Here is an 18,581-nt window from a genome sequence, read left to right as displayed (position 1 = left end):
TGTGGCATATAATGAAATGGATAGATGGTCTTTAGTCTGCGATGTTGTTCAATGTTAGTAGTGCTAGTACAAAGACTGCTGTTTAATATCAGTGTGCTGAGTGTTCCCAGCCAACATTGTAGGTGGTTGGGGGCATGTATTTAAGCATGTGAATCTATTAAAGATCCAATGCTGGAGAATTTCAGTGCCATTGTGGACTTGTACCGCTGATCATGGAAAGAAGGTTTCTCTCCCAGTTACTTTGACCTATATCCTCAAATGTATTACATAACTGGGGGACTCAGGCATAGACCTGATCCATTGATCCATAGAGGTATTTATACTGCAAGAAAATTGCTTCAAAGAGGTGTGCACTTGCAAACTGCAAAGGTCCTGGACTGTGCATATTAGTCGGGAAGCTGTATACTTTAAACAATAAATCTTGTTAAGCCTGATATGGTAACAGACATATCCTTGTTGGTAATTTCAAAGTAAACATATATTTTGCCATACCAACATTTTTAGTTCGAGCTAGAATAGATAATGCAGTGGATTAGCCATGTAAACTCTTTTAGTCATTCATTAAATCAATGCTTTAAGTTAAATTGTCGGAGATGATAATAAGATAACACTTTAGGAGCAAACATTGATGTGTGTATGTGCATTACATTGCCATGTATGACTATGTATCTAAGTATGTGTGTACATTTGTATATGAATATATGTGTTATGTGTATGGCTTTTCAAATGATGCAGCTAGTTTTGAAGATGGTGCAGGCAAGCAAGGAGTTCCATCAGGATCGGGGTGGTCATATTTCTTAGGGCCTTGAGTAGACATGTTGCAGATGTCCCTTTGAGAGCCAGTGTGGAGTCTGGGAGGTGATGGTGCAGGGTGGTTCCACAATCCATATCTGAGAGAATAAGGGCTTGAATAGTAGTTCTAAATCACATTCTGGGAGCACTGGTTTTAGGTTCTTCAGAAGGGAGAGATGGTACCGGGCTGTCTTTGTTTTCTTGGCAATGCTTTCCTTTAGGGTGAGACTGTTGTCTAGGATGAATCTCACCATTTTTGGCCCTGGGTGAAAGTTGGAGCTTCAAGTCATTAAGGTCCAAGCAATTGGTCTAGGGTTAGACTATTTCTTGCTTTTCTTTACAAATAACTGGAATACTGTCTTGGTGGTGGCTGAGCTTCAGCTAGGTGCTGGACATCCAGGTCTCGATGAGGTGTAGGCATTGTTTGAGGTGCTGGATATCTGCAGAAGACACGTTTTTCAAATACAATTGTGTACTGTCTGCATATTAATAAATTATGAAGCTATTGTTGAGTAGAGCCCAAGGGGATCCATGTACAGGATGAAGATGACAGGGATAAAATAGAACCCTGGGTGACTATGTTGGTGACAGGGATCTTCTCGATGTCCACGTCAATGAACTGGTGTTAGTTGGAAAGGTAGCAGGAGAAACAATGAAGACCATTGCCAGTGACTTCAGGCTGTTGGTGTGTTTGGGATGGTTGAGAGTGTCTAAGGCAGTTGAGAGAACCATTACTAGGCTGGAGTCATCTTCATCTGTGGTCAGAGGGGGTTTTCTACAGTGTATAAGGAAGCTATCTCTGTGCTGCTGCATTACCTGAAACCAGGCTGGTAGTCTAGCAGGAGATGGGTGCCATTGATATGATCTTGGAGTTGACCAATGGATGCATTTTTAATAACACTGAGGATGATGGGTAGGAGAGTGAGTGACTGGAGTTGGCACAGTCTTAAGAGTCGAGTGCAGGCTTATTTAGAAGTGTGAGGATTTGGCCTTTGTTGAGAGCTTCTAGGAAGTTGTTTTAAGTGAGAGAGCATTGACAGTGGCAAATGGTAATGGACTCTGTGACTGTACAAATGGGTCTTCTGCAGCTTTAGCACAGAGTTCAGTGTCTCGTTTAAGGTCCCCATTTTGCCTGCCTTGTTATTTGATGCAGTAATACAGGTAGGGCATGGTACAGTAATAAGCGATTGTGGTATTAAACTCCTATTATAGGTTCCACAAGTTGGAATACACTAATGAAGTCATATCACTTTCTCTGTATTCTGTGATGCAAACATGTAATTCTGAATCCTTTACACCAGGTATTACCTGGCAAAATTTGTGGGGAGAAAAATCACATCCGAACATATGTGTGTACATATTTAAGAATAAATGTAAGCAGTCTTAAGAAAATGTACTTAAAATCTAAATTATTTTCCCAATACACAATTTCACTAATATTTCAGCAGATGGGTTTGTACTTCTTAGAGCTGATAAGTGTTTTGGTCTGGTTGAGTAATACTATTAAGGGGTATTGACATATATAAATACAGTAGTATTTAAAGGCAAAAAATTGAAAAAGAAACTCAAATTGAAACCAAGTCATAGTTTTAACCATGAAGAAACAAAGTTTTGCAGATAACTTTCAACTTCTTGTGTAACTGAATAGTGCAGAGACAACTGCAGATATCATAAAATATTTTACCACGGTGGTGGGGTTAAAGAAGTAGGGAATAGCAGGGCACAATTCCTGAAGCAGAGACATATTGTAGGAAAGTGGAGTATTATGTGGTGTGATTGTGAGACCTCACCAGGTAATAATGTCACAATCTTTATCAGATCCAGTTAGGTTTCTTCAAGAAAACCCTAAGTTCAGTCCTGGGTAGCTGTGGCATAGAGCAGTCAGGTTTAATCAAATGACAGAGCATAAAGCATTTAGAAGTACCAAAACAACAGATAAGTAAGAAACACGACACAATAGGATCCCAACAACAATATATAAAAATATTGCATATTTGTATCTTAAATTAGACACCAAAATGACAAAAATCTATCAAGAGAAACCGGAAATATGATTTTTCAAAGGTAAGAACATTCTTTTTAAAAGATGCAATACATCGCAGTAATCGATTGAGCAGTACCTAGCCACCTGGCTAATATTGCTACTTCTTTTAGCTTGGATGGGCCACAAGGAAGTGGTAGCCAGTCAGCGGGACCGCTTCCGTCAAAGGAGACAGTTACCTTTTGCTTTTCAGTAGTTTTAGAGTCCTGAGTGTCTTTTCCTCCTTTAATGTTGTCCAGGCAAGACGTTGTCTTGATGCTAGAAATGGAGGTTGCTGAGATGCTGAAGATGTTGGAGATGCTACAGAGATGTGGTAAGTAGTCCTGGGGCCACCCTGGTATCCACAAGTGTCCAAGGTAATCTCTGGCCTCGGGTCTTGGCCTCCAACAGTGCTAGGGGAGTCTAGTGCAGGTCCAGTTGCCGCTGGTCAACTGGTCTCCCAGTTGTAGCGGTCTTCAATGGTTTCTTGTGAGTGTTACTTTCTTGCAGGGTAACCGGAGTCCCCTTTGACCTCAGCTAAGGGTTTCACAGGCTTGAAGACACATAGGGAAGAACTGAGGTTGTCGTCCAGCAGGCACTTGTGGAGGGCAGGTGTTCCTGGCAGCTGGTCCTTCGATGGGTACAGGTTTCTTCAGCTTTTGGTGGCCCTGAAGCTTAACAGGAGGGCATCCACCTAATCCTGGAAGCACGTCTTCCATGCTGGCACGAGTAGAGCTCTTCCTCAGTGGGCACAGTCATCTTTTATGGTTAGGTGCAGCAGGTGCAGTCCAGTCTTCAGTGCAGCCTCTCTTAGCTAAGGTATCAGCGATTTGTACACATACTTTAAGGGTCAGAGCACATGCACTGGGGCTTGGGCAGCAAGGCCCAGTGCACTACAGAGTCAAATAAACAGCAGCATCATTAAAAAACTTGGTGGGAGGAGGGTGATAATTCAAAAAGATCTCCTTTCTTAAACTGCTCTCTTCCAGCTGAAAGGTGATAAGCAACAAACCCTTATCCTGGTAGTTCTCATCATCTAAGTGGAAGAACCTGGAAAGGCTACCTGCATTGGCATGGTCTCTCCCAGGCGGTGTCCACTCCCAACTCTAGCATCTTTGCAGGCTCAGCTTTGACGCTAATCTTTACCTGGACAGAATTTCCCCTTTTTTTTAAAAACAATCTCTTTAGTGGTTTGTTATTAAAGGACACCCTTGTTGTTAATATTAATCACAGACAGTTTATAATTGAGCGACAATCAATCACATCCAAAATGCTGGGACGTATTTTTTGATGTGATTGATTTTTCGCACAAATGTAAACTGTCTGTAATAATAGTAACAGCGATGGTGTCCTTTAACAACAAACCAATAAAAAGATTGCTTAAAAAATAACTGCCTGCGAATTTGATTATCCCCAGTTCAGGGATGTGTGAAGTCTGTTTGTAGGTAATTATTTATTCCTTCCCTCCCAATATCTTTCCTAAGCTTTCCATACACGTTGATGGTTCTTTGGGCATCCCCGGGGACTCGTATACTGGTCTCTCACACACAGTATAAGTCCAGTTCTGCCCTCCGTGTGACAAGAGTTGGCGCACCTGCCTGTCGCCATAGTGTGTAATTTTCTTTTTGGCAATCACCAGGCCTGTTTTCAACAATGTCCTGTCTGCATGTGTTTATCCCTCCTCATCCGCCAGTTGGAGAAGAGCTATTTTGGTGGTAAGAATTGCAGGGTGTCCCAGAACTTTCTGTATCATGGACACACCACTGGGTGTTTTAGAGAAAGCAGTCGAGTAAACTATCCCAGCAACTAGCAACAGTCGCTATAAAGCTGTTCAGTCAGGGTGGAGGAGAGCACAACTACAATAAGCAAAAAGAGGTACCCCCCCCTAAAGGTAATTTATAGATCTGGAAGCAAGGGGGGAATCATCAATACTAAACTTAAGCATCTGACCAAAATACTTTTACTATAGGCTGGTAACAGCTATGTGGACCACTATTAGCTATACAATCACAACACCTTCATTTATGTGTTGTCTCCATTTAATTATTTTATTTAATTCTTTTTTGTTTTTTATTTTCTATAAAGAGACATTGTCTAATATTCATTTAAAATATACAGTCGTTAAAAATATGTGCATAACCTCACTAAACATATTTGAAGTGCAATAAATATAAAATGTGCCATTACAATGTACATGTCATATTATTCTGAAAATGACATCTTATAATTTGCATGTACACAAAAGCAAGAAACATGTCCCCATGATGATACCACACTCACATTCTGATCTATCATTCCATTCCATACTGACACACACTTCTCACATTCATACAACACCCAGCCTATAATCAGCATACATTAATGGGTTCACGGAGATGGCATTTCAACCATTAGTGGTTGTGGAGAGCACAAATACATGCACTGAGCCATCTTGAGCTCATTTTCCGATTCTTCTCCACATCTATTACCATGTGCATAGTCATGTCAGCACTGTCATGGTGTGGTTTAAACAGGTTAACATGGATCATCCTGTGGGGGCGGGGGGTCCCTGGGGGTGCCTAGCTCTACCAGACCTCCCCTTTCTTTTCCAGTACAACAGGCTCCAACACCAACACTTTCTTGGGCTCTTTTCAAGGATTCCTCCCAATCCTCTCTAACATAGCTCAAGGGATGTCTCACACAGTGCACAAACAAAATCCCAAAGGAGCTGAAGCCCACTTCCTTTTGTGGAACCTCCCTTTAGGCAAATAGTAGGCATTGAGGGAGAGCATCCCATCCTCTCCTGAGTTTGTCAGGCAAACCCATAATCATGCCCTACATGGTTTTGTTGAATCTCTCAACTAAACTAGTTCTCTGGAGCGGAAAGAGAGTGGTGAACATATAAGTAGCACCACATTCATTCCATATAGCTTTTAGAAATGCAGACATGACATTGGCACCCCTATCATGAAGGACCTTTTTAGAGAACGTGACCCTGGTGAAGAAGGTGCAAGGAGGGTTCTAGCCACTGCAGGTCAGGGGAATGGCACTGGATGTCTGGTGGCATGACCTACCACCACCAAGATAAATCAGTTTCTATAGGTAGTTGGAGGATCTAGGTGACTAACAATATCAATCACTACCCACTCAAATGGGGTCCCAACCACAGGTAGTTGGATTAAGGGAGGCCTTGGTTGTCCCCCTGCCTTACCACTGGCCTCATTGGTGACACAGAAGCGACAGAACTCCTTGACTTTCTCTGACGAATATACCTCGTTTGAACAAATTTTTTTCCCCGCTGGGAATTACCACGCGGTCGTTACAATGATCGCGTTGTAACCACGCATACCATTACCCTGCAAGTCGCAACAACGACTTGCGGAGGGGGGACGCTGGAAGTAGCATAATTTACTATTTCAACACCAGTATGTGCAACTGTAGCAAATGAGGTGGATTATAAATCCCCCACCTTCTGCCCCCTCGACAAATCATTGTTCCAACTTACGGGGTAATGGTATGCGTGGTTACAACGCGGTCGTTGCAACAACCGCTCTGTAATTCCCTGCGTGGAAAAATATTTGTGGTAAACAGTGTTTACCTTCTCTGACATCTAGGGCCAGTACAAACGGTTAAGTAGTCCCAGGTTTTAGTCTGCCACAAATGTCCAGCCAGGGGGTGTCATGGGCTCTGTTAGAAGGAATGTTCTGTATTGTTGGAGACCACCTGCCTCCTGATTGCCCCTAGTTTAGGATCCCTTGCCTCACTGTACAGCACTACCTCTTCCTAGTACACCATGTGAGTACCACTGACATCTTCCTTTTCTTGCCTTTCAGCCTGTTGGCAAAGGCCTTCAAAAGTTGGACAGGTTTTCTGTCCTTGGCAAAAGTTGTCTGGGCCATTATTCCAGGCTCCAAACATCCTTGAAGTGCAATTTGGGACCTGGTGGTTACACACACATGCACACCTGTCAGGGAGACCCAACATTACTGCATAGGTGCTCCTTTCAACATCTGCCGAAGCTAAGGTTTCCAAACCATTTCCCAGCAGTAACTCCACCTCAATGGCAGGGGACACAGACACCTTCTTCAGGCAAGTAGCCTCTATCCACTCAAAGTTCACCATAACCATTGGGAGAAACTTTACTTTGTTATCAGCATTGACAACCTTGTGTAACAGATCTGGGACAATTGTCTCTGGGGACACCAGTATATCCACCACAGTGGTCATACTGTCACCCATATCCCTCAGAGCCTCTACCTTGGTCCTGTTGATTTCTGGTCACTACCTGTACTTCATCATACTGGGAGGTAAGGCTGCCAAAGCTTCAACATCCACACCTCCCGCAGACACTGTGTACCCCCTAGTTTCCTCTGGACCAGCTTTCATCCCAGTCTTTACACTGGCAATCCCCCTTGGACTGCCCACCATCGGGGGGCTTCTTAATGCAAACAGATTCTCCCCTCTTGTGCTCTGGCTGCTGACAGTCATAGCACACCCCAGCCTTTGAATGTCCATAAATCTATCCCTGATGACTGCTCACTTTGACCTTGCATGGGTCTCAAGACTCACCTTCCTGGGCAGACTTTTAGGGCCCCTTAGAGAACTTTATCTTTACCTGCCTCCTTCCCTTATTGGGGAGGCTAGACCCCCTTTTGTAGGATCACCCTATGGGCTTCTTTGATACTCTTTTCTGCACAACTTATCAGCTATCCTACCCAGCTCTCTGGCAGAACAGCTTAAAGTCCACTACATGCTTGTGCATTTCTGAACATTTAATTAGAATGTGCTCTTTAACAATTAAATTATATAGCCCATCATAGGTAGTAACTTGTTTGCCCTTTAACCGACCTTCTAGTGTCTTTATTGAAATGTCGACAAAGTCCACCCATTACTGCTGTGCATCTTTTTTTCTCTTTTTTTCATCTTTTTATGCGGGCTTTTACAATTTTCACAACAAGTATACCACAACCATAAATGATTCAAAAGCTGTTCCAGTTTGGAATAGATACGGGCAGTGACATACAATGCTTCCAGAATTTCACCAGCTGAAATAATCATGAGGATGGAAGTCCATGTGGTAAAAAAAGGAGAACGGTATACAGGCAAGTTTGACACTGATCAGGCCAAACACATGTACTGGATCCTACTGCTGAAACACCAATGTAGGAAAGAGGATTATTATGTGATGTAGTTGTGAAGTCTCACCATGTAATAATGTCACAATCTGTATCAGGCCCAGTTAGGTTTCTTTGAGAAAACCCAAAGCTCATTCCTCTGTAGCAGTAGCACAGAGCAGTCAGGCTTAACCAAAAGAACACGTGTAAAGTATTTAGAAGTACCAAAACAACAGGTAATTAGGACACACTCCCCTACAAGTAAGTGCTAAATACCACTGGAAACGGGAGGAAGTTGTACAGTGGCAACTGGACTTGCACTGGACTCCCTCTGCAGTCTTGGAGACCAAAGACCCAGGGCCGGAGATGACCACTGATGCTCGTAGATACCAGACTGGCCCCAGAAATACTCACTGATTCTCTGCAGCATCTCCAGTGTCTTCAGCATCTCAGCATCCTGCATCTCAAGCATCAGGACCACTTCTTGGGTGGACCGCGTTAAAGGAGGAAGTCACTGAGAACCCTAATACTGCTGAAAAGTGACTGGTAGCTGTCTCACTAGAGCTAAGTTGTCCCTGTGACTGTCTCCAACTCTGTTGTGTAGCCCGTCCAAGCTAAAAGAAGTAACCCTGCTAGCCAGGTGACTATTATTTATTATTTCTCCAGTTTTGACAGATGTTTGTTGTTTCGGTGTCTAATTTAAGTTATAAATACACTCTATTTTTATAATTTAGTGTTAGATTTTTATTGTGTAGTGTTTCCTACTTTGTTGTTGATTTAGTGCTTCTAAATGCTTTAATCTTGTTCCTTTGATTAAGCCTGACTGCTCTGTGCCACAGCAACACAGGACTGAGCTAAGGGTTTTCTTAAAGAAACGTAACTGGACCTGATAAAGACTGTGACATAACTATGTGGTGATGTTCCACAAACACACCACATAATAATCCACTTCACTACAAAGATACTTAAGACTTTAAAAATGTTCTGCGTGGGTGTACCAAATGATGGTTATATAGAGATTCTAGCAAAGGGCGTACATTAATTCCTTCAATTGTCGAATTCCACATCTGTATCATTGAAAGTATGGTATACTTTTATAGAATAGGACACTTTACCCTGCACACTTTTATTCCGCGTGCCATTACCCCACAGTTTTTACACCGCAAAATCTTTTACAATGCAGGGCTTTCAATGCAATCCATTACAAAACATTCCCAATTACAATGCAATTTACTAGTCTAACTAAAGGGGGGGGGGCATTACTTTGGGGAATGTGTTGTAATAGTTTGCAGTGTAAAGACCTGCATTGTAAAATATTTTGCAGTGTAACAAATGCGGCGTAACGCACGCAGGGTAAATGATGTTTCCCACTTTTAGAGTTATGTTAGGCATATTTATTGAGACAAAATGCCAAGGAATAATGTTTAAAGTGTATTATAAGATGGGCTTATAATATGTGGAGAGCGTTATATTGTAGGGCTCTTTGCATGCAAAATTAATTTCCAGATTGTGCTCTGCCCAATAACGGGATCATAAATGATCAATCCTTGTGCTTATAAAACAATATTCAACCTGTGAGTGATACGCTGATTACAAATAACCATAGTTCATTACTGAATCCTAAAGGTAATTGTTTCCATACACATACTGTACCAATAACCTGAATCTATCACACTCGTGTATTTCATCTGCTATTATATTTCAGGGTGTTCCAAGTTTCTATCATCACAGTTTGATGCACGCCCTTCATTCCACTCAACAGCCTGCATAGAAAAGGCATTCTACAGTTTCAAACTTCCGCTTACCTTGTTCAGATTCTGCCCTAACATGCACCTTTCGATTTTCAAAACCATGGCTATGTCCAAGTTCTTTTTGCAGAGTGAGTTGAGAGCTTCAGTGGTGTCATCCAGCAATGCTTGGACGAACACCCATGTAAACTTGATGATGTTGATGATCCTTTGGACTGGGCTATCTGTCAGAGAAGGAGAATAATAGACATTTATAAAGGGATGGAGTACTTTCTGTCAGTCTGTGTGTTGCTGGCTTTTTTCACCAACGAGAAGGGTGTATCCGGAGAAGACTTTACAAAGTCAGGCATGACACTGACATGCTTTGTATCTAGTTTTTGTCATAAAATATGCCATGTATACACACACACACACACAGAAAGATGCATATAGGGCTTAATATTGCGAGAATTAGAAACAGAGAAGAGTAACAAAATTTTGGGCCAAAGAAATTGCTTCCCAATTAAAGAAGACAGGAACAATTAGCTATATATATATATATATATATATACACACCTTATGTGAGTGTAAGTGTGTTATTGAGTATCTCAATAGCACCTCAGCGCTACTTCAATAAAAGCACTATTATCTGAACGCTTCGGACTACCGTTCCCTTATTATGGTGGAGTGAGAGGGAGGAGAGAATGAGATTTTATCTCTCTATATATATATATATATATATATATATATATATATATATATATATATATATATATATATATATATATATATATATATTTAAAGTCTAGAGAATTGCACTGTAACAAGTGCAATAGAAGAACATATATTTATTATTTTTGATGGAATTCTTGTTGAAAAAAGTTGGCTCCCACACCTAAATGTTAGTTAAAACTTACTAATACTTTGCGCCAAATACTCACCCAATCACTTGCTTGCATACACTGTCACTCATGCAAACTCAGCCAGGACATAACCATCTACCTCTTCCTTCCTGATTGACAAACAGGATGCACAGTCCTTTCATGGACTGATGGGATACTGCCGGTTTGTCCGCAAAGCTGCGAGGGCAAAGCTTATCAGGGCTTTGGAACGTGCATCATTTCTATCCTTATACTTCAGGACTAACATGAAAGCCCGTGGGATTTGCCTTAGAAAAAGTACAAGGCGATTACGGGTCCATGCCTATTCCAGTTTCAAACCATTCTGGGTTACCTAACAGTGAGACTTCCACAGGACTTGCCTGTCACTAACAGTCCTGCGCTCTAATATTGAATCAAACTATACTGTGCGATATTTATATAATACAGGTACAGGAACTCACGAGAATACGGGTCATACTACTCACTATCCATAGGATTTTTATGCCGCACGTTTTGTCTTGGGAACCTTTGGAAACCTAGAGGACGAATCTCTGTATAATTGATCTGGGCTTCTACAGAGGATCAGACTTCGCGTGCCCTTCCTATACGTCCTGTACACTGTCCTACGGTGATCCCGGGTACATATACTGTTGGATCTTAGCCTTGAAAAAGTTCTGCTGGACGAAACACGTTTCGGCTGCCAATGTGTTTTTGTATTTGGACATTTGAGAACAAGAAGAAAATAAAGGAATAATAAATATCTGATGGACCTACTTTGTCTACTATCTACGCTAATACCTATTGTACGTTGTTTTGGGACTGACTGTGTGTGCCTTGGCACTTGTGTATGTCAGGATGCAAAGTACCTCCACCCTTACTGAGCACAATAGCTGTGGCTTCCTTGGAAAGGGCATGCAGGTGCACTGCACTCCCCTGCAAACATCATGCATGATACCTAGTCTCTGTGTACACTTAATGCATGCTCTCTCACACCGTAGAAAAGAGGTCCCTATACTATGGTAAGTGTACCAGTGACAGTAGTTTCGCAGTAGAAAAGCCCACTTTCTAGATCATGAGACCTGACTTCACTTGACTTTTCAAAATTAGATTGTGTGCAAACTTCCCGTGATACACACAACTGCTGTTTGCTGTAATTAAGTTTCCTGATGACATTATTGTGGCCTAATGTCATTTTAAATCATGAACTGTGCAACACAACATAATCATATTGAAAAGTTATACATCCCTTCAAAACACATCACTAAGACAATTGCCTACCTGGCTCTTCCACATCTTCTCCTTCTATGCTCAACACCTCTTCTTCGTCTTTGCTGGATTCAACTTCCACAATCACTGCCATTTTCAGGAGAGACATACAAAGAAGATGAATATTGGTATGGTACACATACTATAAAAACTGTTGAAGGTGGGATCCAAATCAATTACAATTTTATGCTTTCTTTTTATTCAGTGATGCTGCTGAAATAACAGTTGATATGGAAATTATCTGTAGTACGTACATAGGTATCATAGAGAACTATAGAAAAGAGCACAGTTTTCCTACTCTTGGGTTGTGTCCACAAAAGATACACTTTGGTAAAGTGCACAAGGGGGTAGTACTTGGCCAAGTTTGCAGAACCGCAGGAGGATGAGTACCTGGAACATCAGTGGCAAATGACTTCAGTCCCCACAACAGATGCCCAGCAGCTTTTGCCTGACCCTTGCACACTGAATGATCCACTGAATGGGGTCTGAAAGTACATATAAGGATTTTCTATAAGCTAAATTAAGCTATAAAGCCACAGAGCACTGTACAAAGGTGGAATAAACAGGAGGTTGTTAGTGAAGGACAAGGGATGTGTGATGTAGTAAATGTAGCTAGAACTTGCAAGTTAACTTCAGTAATGTTCTTTCTGGTAGAGACTCTATGTATCCATAGCTAAATTAAGCTATAAAGCCACAGAGCACTGTACAAAGGTGGAATAAACAGGAGGTTGTTAGTGAAGGACAAGGGATGTGTGATGTAGTAAATGTAGCTAGAACTTGCAAGTTAACTTCATTAATGTTCTTTCTGGTAGAGACTATGTATCCACACATTCCTCACCTTTTAAATACATCCAGGCGTCAGAAACTTTTCAGCAGTACTTCAGCACACATGAAGGCACTAGCGCTGTCCCGCTCTGGAAATGATCTGCAGGGCTTATATAGGTGCCACTCCCATGACGCTGACGTCAGTTGCTTTTATAACTATCTATGCCCTCAGAAGCAGAGCTCTAAATTCACATTTGTAGACAGTGTGAATATTCCTAGAGTTGAGATTGTATTAATGGATAGAGTCCAATCACAGACTGGGGAAAATAGGAGGGTCGGTGAGGAACCTGCGACTAGATAGTGTCTTTACCAGAAAGAGCATTACCGAAGGTCAGAAACTCATTCTTCTGATAGAGGGTTCTAGCCACAGACTCCTCATCTTTTGAAAAGATAACAAACCAATACTTATTCTGAGGTAAGTCTGTGAATGGACTCAAACCTGAAAGCACTGCAGGACCGAGCGGGCAAAATGCCCACCTCGGCGAACCTGACTGCCCAGAAAATAGTGCTTAGTGAACGTATAGTGGGACGACCATGTAGCTGCCTGGCAAAGTTCTAGAACAGGAACTCCGCTTGCCTGCCCCAGAAAGTGGAAGCAGTTTTGGCCCGCTCTAGTGAACCCCACAAACAGCTGATCATCCACCTGGTGTTCTTGGTAAGATTTATGTAGAAGTTCAGTGCTCTCTGAAGTCGAAACAATGGAGTCTCTCTTTCTCCTTAGAGGGGTCAGTTGAGCATAAAATGTAGGCTGGGTTGTTGTTTGACTGAAGAGGAAAGGCATCACTACTTTCAGTAGGAAGGATGTCCAAGTCCGCATAATCAGATGGTCTGGGCAAATAGAAATGTATGGTGGATTGACACAAAGAGCCCGGACTTCGCTAACATGCCAAGATGATGGCGATGAGCAACTAACTCTTGATAATAAGGAGCTGGAAAATTACAACCGAGAAGCAGCTCGAACGGAGTGCACATCAGATATGTCCAGGTCAGATTACGGTCTCAATTGGGCATGACAAAAGGAGAAGGGGGAAACATATGTTGTAGCCCTTTCAAATATTGCAATCACAACAAGTGACCTAAACAATAAGGTCTGATCTGGCAACTGTAAGAAGGTCTAGGGGTTGAAAGATAACCCTTAACTGTGCCCAAAGCAAAGCCTTGTCGGGCAGGAGAATAACTGAATGTCAGGTAACTTGGTCTGGATGGGGTCAATCTGGTGTGTGCTGCACCAAACCACATATCTGTCTCAGCAGCAGGCATATACAGCTTTTGTTGAGGGATACCTGGCTGCTTAGATGATATCAACCAACTCCAGGGGAAGGTCAAAGGTGTTCGGCTGTCACTGCTCAAATCAAAGCATGAAGCTGGAGAGTGGGAAGGTCCGGGTGCAGAACCCTGCCCTGTTGCTGTGAATGCAGGTCATCCCAAAGTGGCAGCCTGATTGAAGGACATATGCTCAAACCCTAGAGTTCTGGATACCATACTGTTTGTGCCCAGTCTGGAGCCATTAGGATGACCTGGGTCCAGTCCGTCCTGATCTTCTTGAGAACTAGGGGTAAGAGTGGTTTTAGCGGAAAGGCATGCAGGAGTCCCAAGTCACACTTGAGGTGGAACATGTCTCCAAGTGAGTGATGAATTGGAAACTCCAACACGCAGAAGCACTGACATTGTGTGTTCTCAGCAGTGACAAAAAGATCGATCCAAGACACCTTGCACCACCTCTAGATGTAACTGCCATTTGTGATTATCAAAGCATCAACAACTGAACTAGCCCACCCTGGCATTTAATGAGTCTGCCAGTTGGCTCACCATCAAGAAAAATCCTTTGTTGTTCAGCCATTTCCAGAGGCGCAAGGCTTCAAGGGACAGGGCCCATGACCCCACGCCACCCTATTTGTAGCAGTACCACATGACAGTGATGTTGTCCGTGAGCACCTGTATCAGCCTTCCCTTGATGGATTGAAAGAAGGATTTCAACACCAAGGGGATGGCCCTCATCTCCAGAAGGTTGATGTGGAGCCAGGACTCTGCCAGAGGCCAGAAGCCTCTGATCTCTATTTCTCCCAGATTACTGCCCAAACCTAGAAGGGATGCAACAATCAAAACTGTCCGCTCTATGTGGATAAGGGAGAGGGGTCTATGGCTAACCCAATTGCAGACCAGTAACTACCATTGCTCATCTTTTGAAGTCCCCGCCAAATACTCAACATGGTCGGTAAGATCCCTTTGATGTTGAGCACTGGGTTTCAGATTCCACTGCAGAGCCCGCATAAGTCATGTGGCATGCTCGGCTAGCAGGATGCAGGAGGCCATCAGTCCCAGTGACCTCAGAATCGACTTCACTGAAATCCAAGCCCGAGGTTGAAATATAGGGATCATATGTCCTGCACTCTCTTTCCAGGGGAAAAGGCATGAGACAGAACCATGTCCATAATGGCTCTGAATAAGGGGAGCGTCTGAGAAGGAGTGAGGTGTGACTTTGGCATGTTGATTATGAAGCCCAAGGATTACAGGTGGTTTGCCGTAGGCTGGAGGTGGTTGACAACTACCTGCAGCAAAAATGAACATCCGAGGGGCGCTGACGACAGTAAAGGGGATCAGAGTGAACTAAAAATGCTACTGTTCCTCCAAGAACCACAGGTAGCACCAATTGGCTGGTAAGCGGGTATACTGAAACAGGCATCCTGCAGGTCCAACGCAACTGTCTGGTGTCCGGAGTCCAGGGCAGACAAGACCTGGGCCATTGTGAGCATGTTGAATTTCTCCTTCTGGAGGAAGGAGTTGATAGGACAGGTCTATAAGAGGCTGACGGTCTTGGTCCTTCTTCGGGACCAGAAAGTAGCGGAAATAACAACTACATCCTACTTCTGACACCACCACTCTCTCAACAGCCTCTTTGGCCAAAAGGACTTGCACTTTCTCTTTCAAAATGCAGAGATGGTCTTCTGTCAATCGTTGAGAGGATAGTGGAAGGTGCAGTGGAGAAGAGAGAATGGGTAAGGCAGAGCCCCTGTAAACAATCTCTGGGACCCACCGGTCTGATGTCATTGCTTGCCAGCCAGGCATGTAAGAATCAGCGGATTCTGCCTCCCACCAGATGGCTGTGTCCCTGTAAGGGCCTGCTAGATAGTACTTGCAGGTGAGGCTGTGGGGACTGGATAGGTTGCCAGTAAAGGATGCCTCTGCCAAAACCATGAAAAAAACGATCGAACTGACAGGGTTGCTGAGGTAGGGTGAAAAGTCCCAGAGAGCAAGTGGGTGGTAGCCTTGCTCTCCTAAAAAAAGCTTGAAAGCGGAATCAGCTTTGTCTCCAAACTTGTAAGTCCCATCAAAGAGCATGACCATTGGGGACGACTGGACATCACTGGAAAACTCGGTTGATCGCAGCCACGCAACGTGGGGAATGGAAACACTGGTGTCTATGGCCTGTCCGTTGAAAATGGTGATTTCCAAGCCACACCAAATCATGAAATTGGTTGCATCACAACCATCTTTAATTACCTGAGAGAGCACAGGGTGAAGATCTTTGTGCACACCAGGAAGGAATTCAGCCACCTAATTCGAAAGGGCATGTGAGTGGCATCCCAACAAACAGCTGGCATTAACAGATTGGAGTGTCAAACTGGTAGAATGTTTTCACTTGCTTAGATTCCCTATTAGGGAGAGTGGTGGGAAATGTGTTGGGATTTGAGCATCTAGTGGAAGCCTGCACTGCTAGGTTTTTTGGTGAGGGGTACTGCAAAAGAAAAGTTGGAAAGCCAAGAGCAGGGCTTTGGCGCATGGCAATTTATTAAATAGTAGAAGGGGCTCAGAAGATGTCCGGTTGGAGGACATTGGTTTTAGCCTCCAAGGTGGGAGCTACAGGTCAGGTGCTTCAGCTGCCCTACGCTTCACCATGGCGTGGAAGCAGAATCCTGTGTGGCTGGTCTAGGAGGAGAGAAAACGTACCTGTGGCCGGGGAGGTGTCAAGACCACTAACCGCTGTAAGTCCTCATACCAATTGTCATCTTGATAGGGCCCAGCGAAGGCTGAGTCAATTCATCACCCAGGTCACAGTCATTATCGAAATCATCCCCAAAACGGTCATGCAGAAAGTGTTGTCAAACTTGTGATAATTAAAGTGGGGGAAGCAGCACTTCGGGGGGATGACAGTCCAGAATCAACTCGGTATCAGAGAGAACAATCGAGGTCGTCCATTCAGGGGGTGATGTCAGCAACAGAGTCAACATGCCCGGGTAGGCTTGGGCCGCTGCGCCAAAAAGTCGGAAGAAGAGTCTGAGGCAAGATTGGTTTGAAGGGCCCAGCTGATGCGGAGGGCGAGCCTGCTAGCAATATCCCAGGAGGAAGGGCCCTTAGCTCTTTGAAGCCAGAAGGCGTGCCAGAGGGAGTCTGTAGAGACCTAAAGATCCGGAGTATGGTTGCATGGAACTCTTCGGTTTGACCAACCATGAGTGAAGGCCCCTGAAACTCAGGGTATGCCAGAAGCAGCTGTGGGATCAGCTTCGAAGTCAGCTGATTTTGGGAGCGAGATCAGGAAGGGTGCAGTCGACCCCTTGGCTGCTCAGACAAATGCAAGTGGGGGAGGGAGCGGAATCCTACTTTGAATTCTTGTGTTTTTTGCACTTATTTGAGAAATTGGAGCGTGTCGAAGACTGACCGCTATATTGGCTCTGTCAACTCCAGCACTAGGACCGAGAACGAACCTTGGACATGGAGAGTGACTTGGATTGGTCCCGGGGTGGTGTCTTCTTATGCTTGGAGACAAAGTTTCTCCTTGCGTTCCCTGATTGCTATGGGTTCATCGATACAAAGTCACCTCAGTCCTTGGAGTCATGACTCGGCCTCAAGCACCACAGGGACACCTGATGGCAATCCAAAACAGACATTTTTTTACGACAGTCCCTACAGGGCTTGAAACCTGTCGTTTTAGGGGTGACATCCCTTGCACACTGAAGAAATGTTGTGGAAAATAATGAGGTGAGTGTCACAGAGAGATGAGAAGGAGCTACAGATCTGCATCTGGTGGAGCTGAAAGAAAGAAACTGACGCCAGCACTCGGAAGTGACGCCTACAGAGGCCCTGCATATAATTTTCGGAGCAGAACAGCATCAGTGCAATGCTGCGTGGTGCCACCTTCCGGTGCACAGAGGTACAGCTGAAATGTTTCTTGATCCAGTCTGACGTCTGGGGAGTATTAAAAATTGTGATGAATCTACAGCTAGAATTCTCTACAGGAGAATTTACCCCTACTTCCTCTCCACACCCACATGGAAGACTGTATGGGAAGACGGTTGGAGCTCGGACTGTTATTTAGAGCTGGAATGTGAGAAACAACAAATGTAAGCGTGGCAGAAGTAGCAAGAAACTTCAACAAGTGAATTACACTAACACTTGGACCATTGGCCACTACATTCTGTTTAAAGTTTTACTTATTAACAATAAAACAAGTTTTGTGGACAAAATGGCAAGGGTATGTTTTATCTCGCAGTAGTGAACTCAACCTCATAATGAATGTGTAGCTGGTTTTATGAGAATAACACAAGGCTTAACCAGACACACACCTTCAACATGTCTCAAAGTTTCAAGGCACAGGTTCACATTTGTTTGGCAGCATACCTTCCTGTTGTTTTTCTTTTTCCTCCTTTTTCATCTGCTCCTTCTTTAGTGTGCTCTCGTCCTCCCTTCGCACTTTCAGAGCTGATTTGGAGCTTATTGACCAAGCTTCATATGCCAGCTGCAGGGAATTAAAATTCACGTTTATTAGGGATTTTCAATTTGTTCTTTGGCAACTCTTCACAGCAAGCTAAGATGCATCTTCAGGTCTTGGAATGTGGAAGTTAATCATTTTGAAACAATTGTCTGATACTGATCTGGCAATAATTCAAATCTAAGGCAATTTATGTCTGCACCCTGTGTTGGTAATCATGGAGCATTGACCAAAGGGATCACTGACATAATATCGATTACACAAATATAG

The 18,581-nt window shown here is 43.5% G+C and overlaps 1 protein-coding gene across 1 annotated transcript in view; it reads right to left on the bottom strand.

The window, feature by feature from the left end:
- LOC144768973 (piezo-type mechanosensitive ion channel component 2-like) overlaps positions 1–18,581 on the bottom strand; it is a 700,333-nt gene that overhangs the window by 200,333 nt on the left and 481,419 nt on the right. The window contains exons 34-36 of the mRNA XM_078652965.1: positions 18,221–18,338; positions 11,792–11,866; positions 9,711–9,877 (exon numbers count right to left, since the gene is read on the bottom strand). Coding sequence (XP_078509091.1) covers positions 9,711–9,877; positions 11,792–11,866; positions 18,221–18,338 — 360 coding nt within the window. The remainder of the gene's footprint in view (positions 1–9,710; positions 9,878–11,791; positions 11,867–18,220; positions 18,339–18,581) is intronic.

Source organism: Lissotriton helveticus, chromosome 7 (assembly GCF_964261635.1).
Source record: "Lissotriton helveticus chromosome 7, aLisHel1.1, whole genome shotgun sequence".
NCBI classification, from domain to species: Eukaryota; Metazoa; Chordata; class Amphibia; order Caudata; family Salamandridae; genus Lissotriton; species Lissotriton helveticus.
The sequence above is the reverse complement of the archived record's forward strand: the minus strand, read 5'-3'. Positions and strand labels throughout refer to the sequence as shown.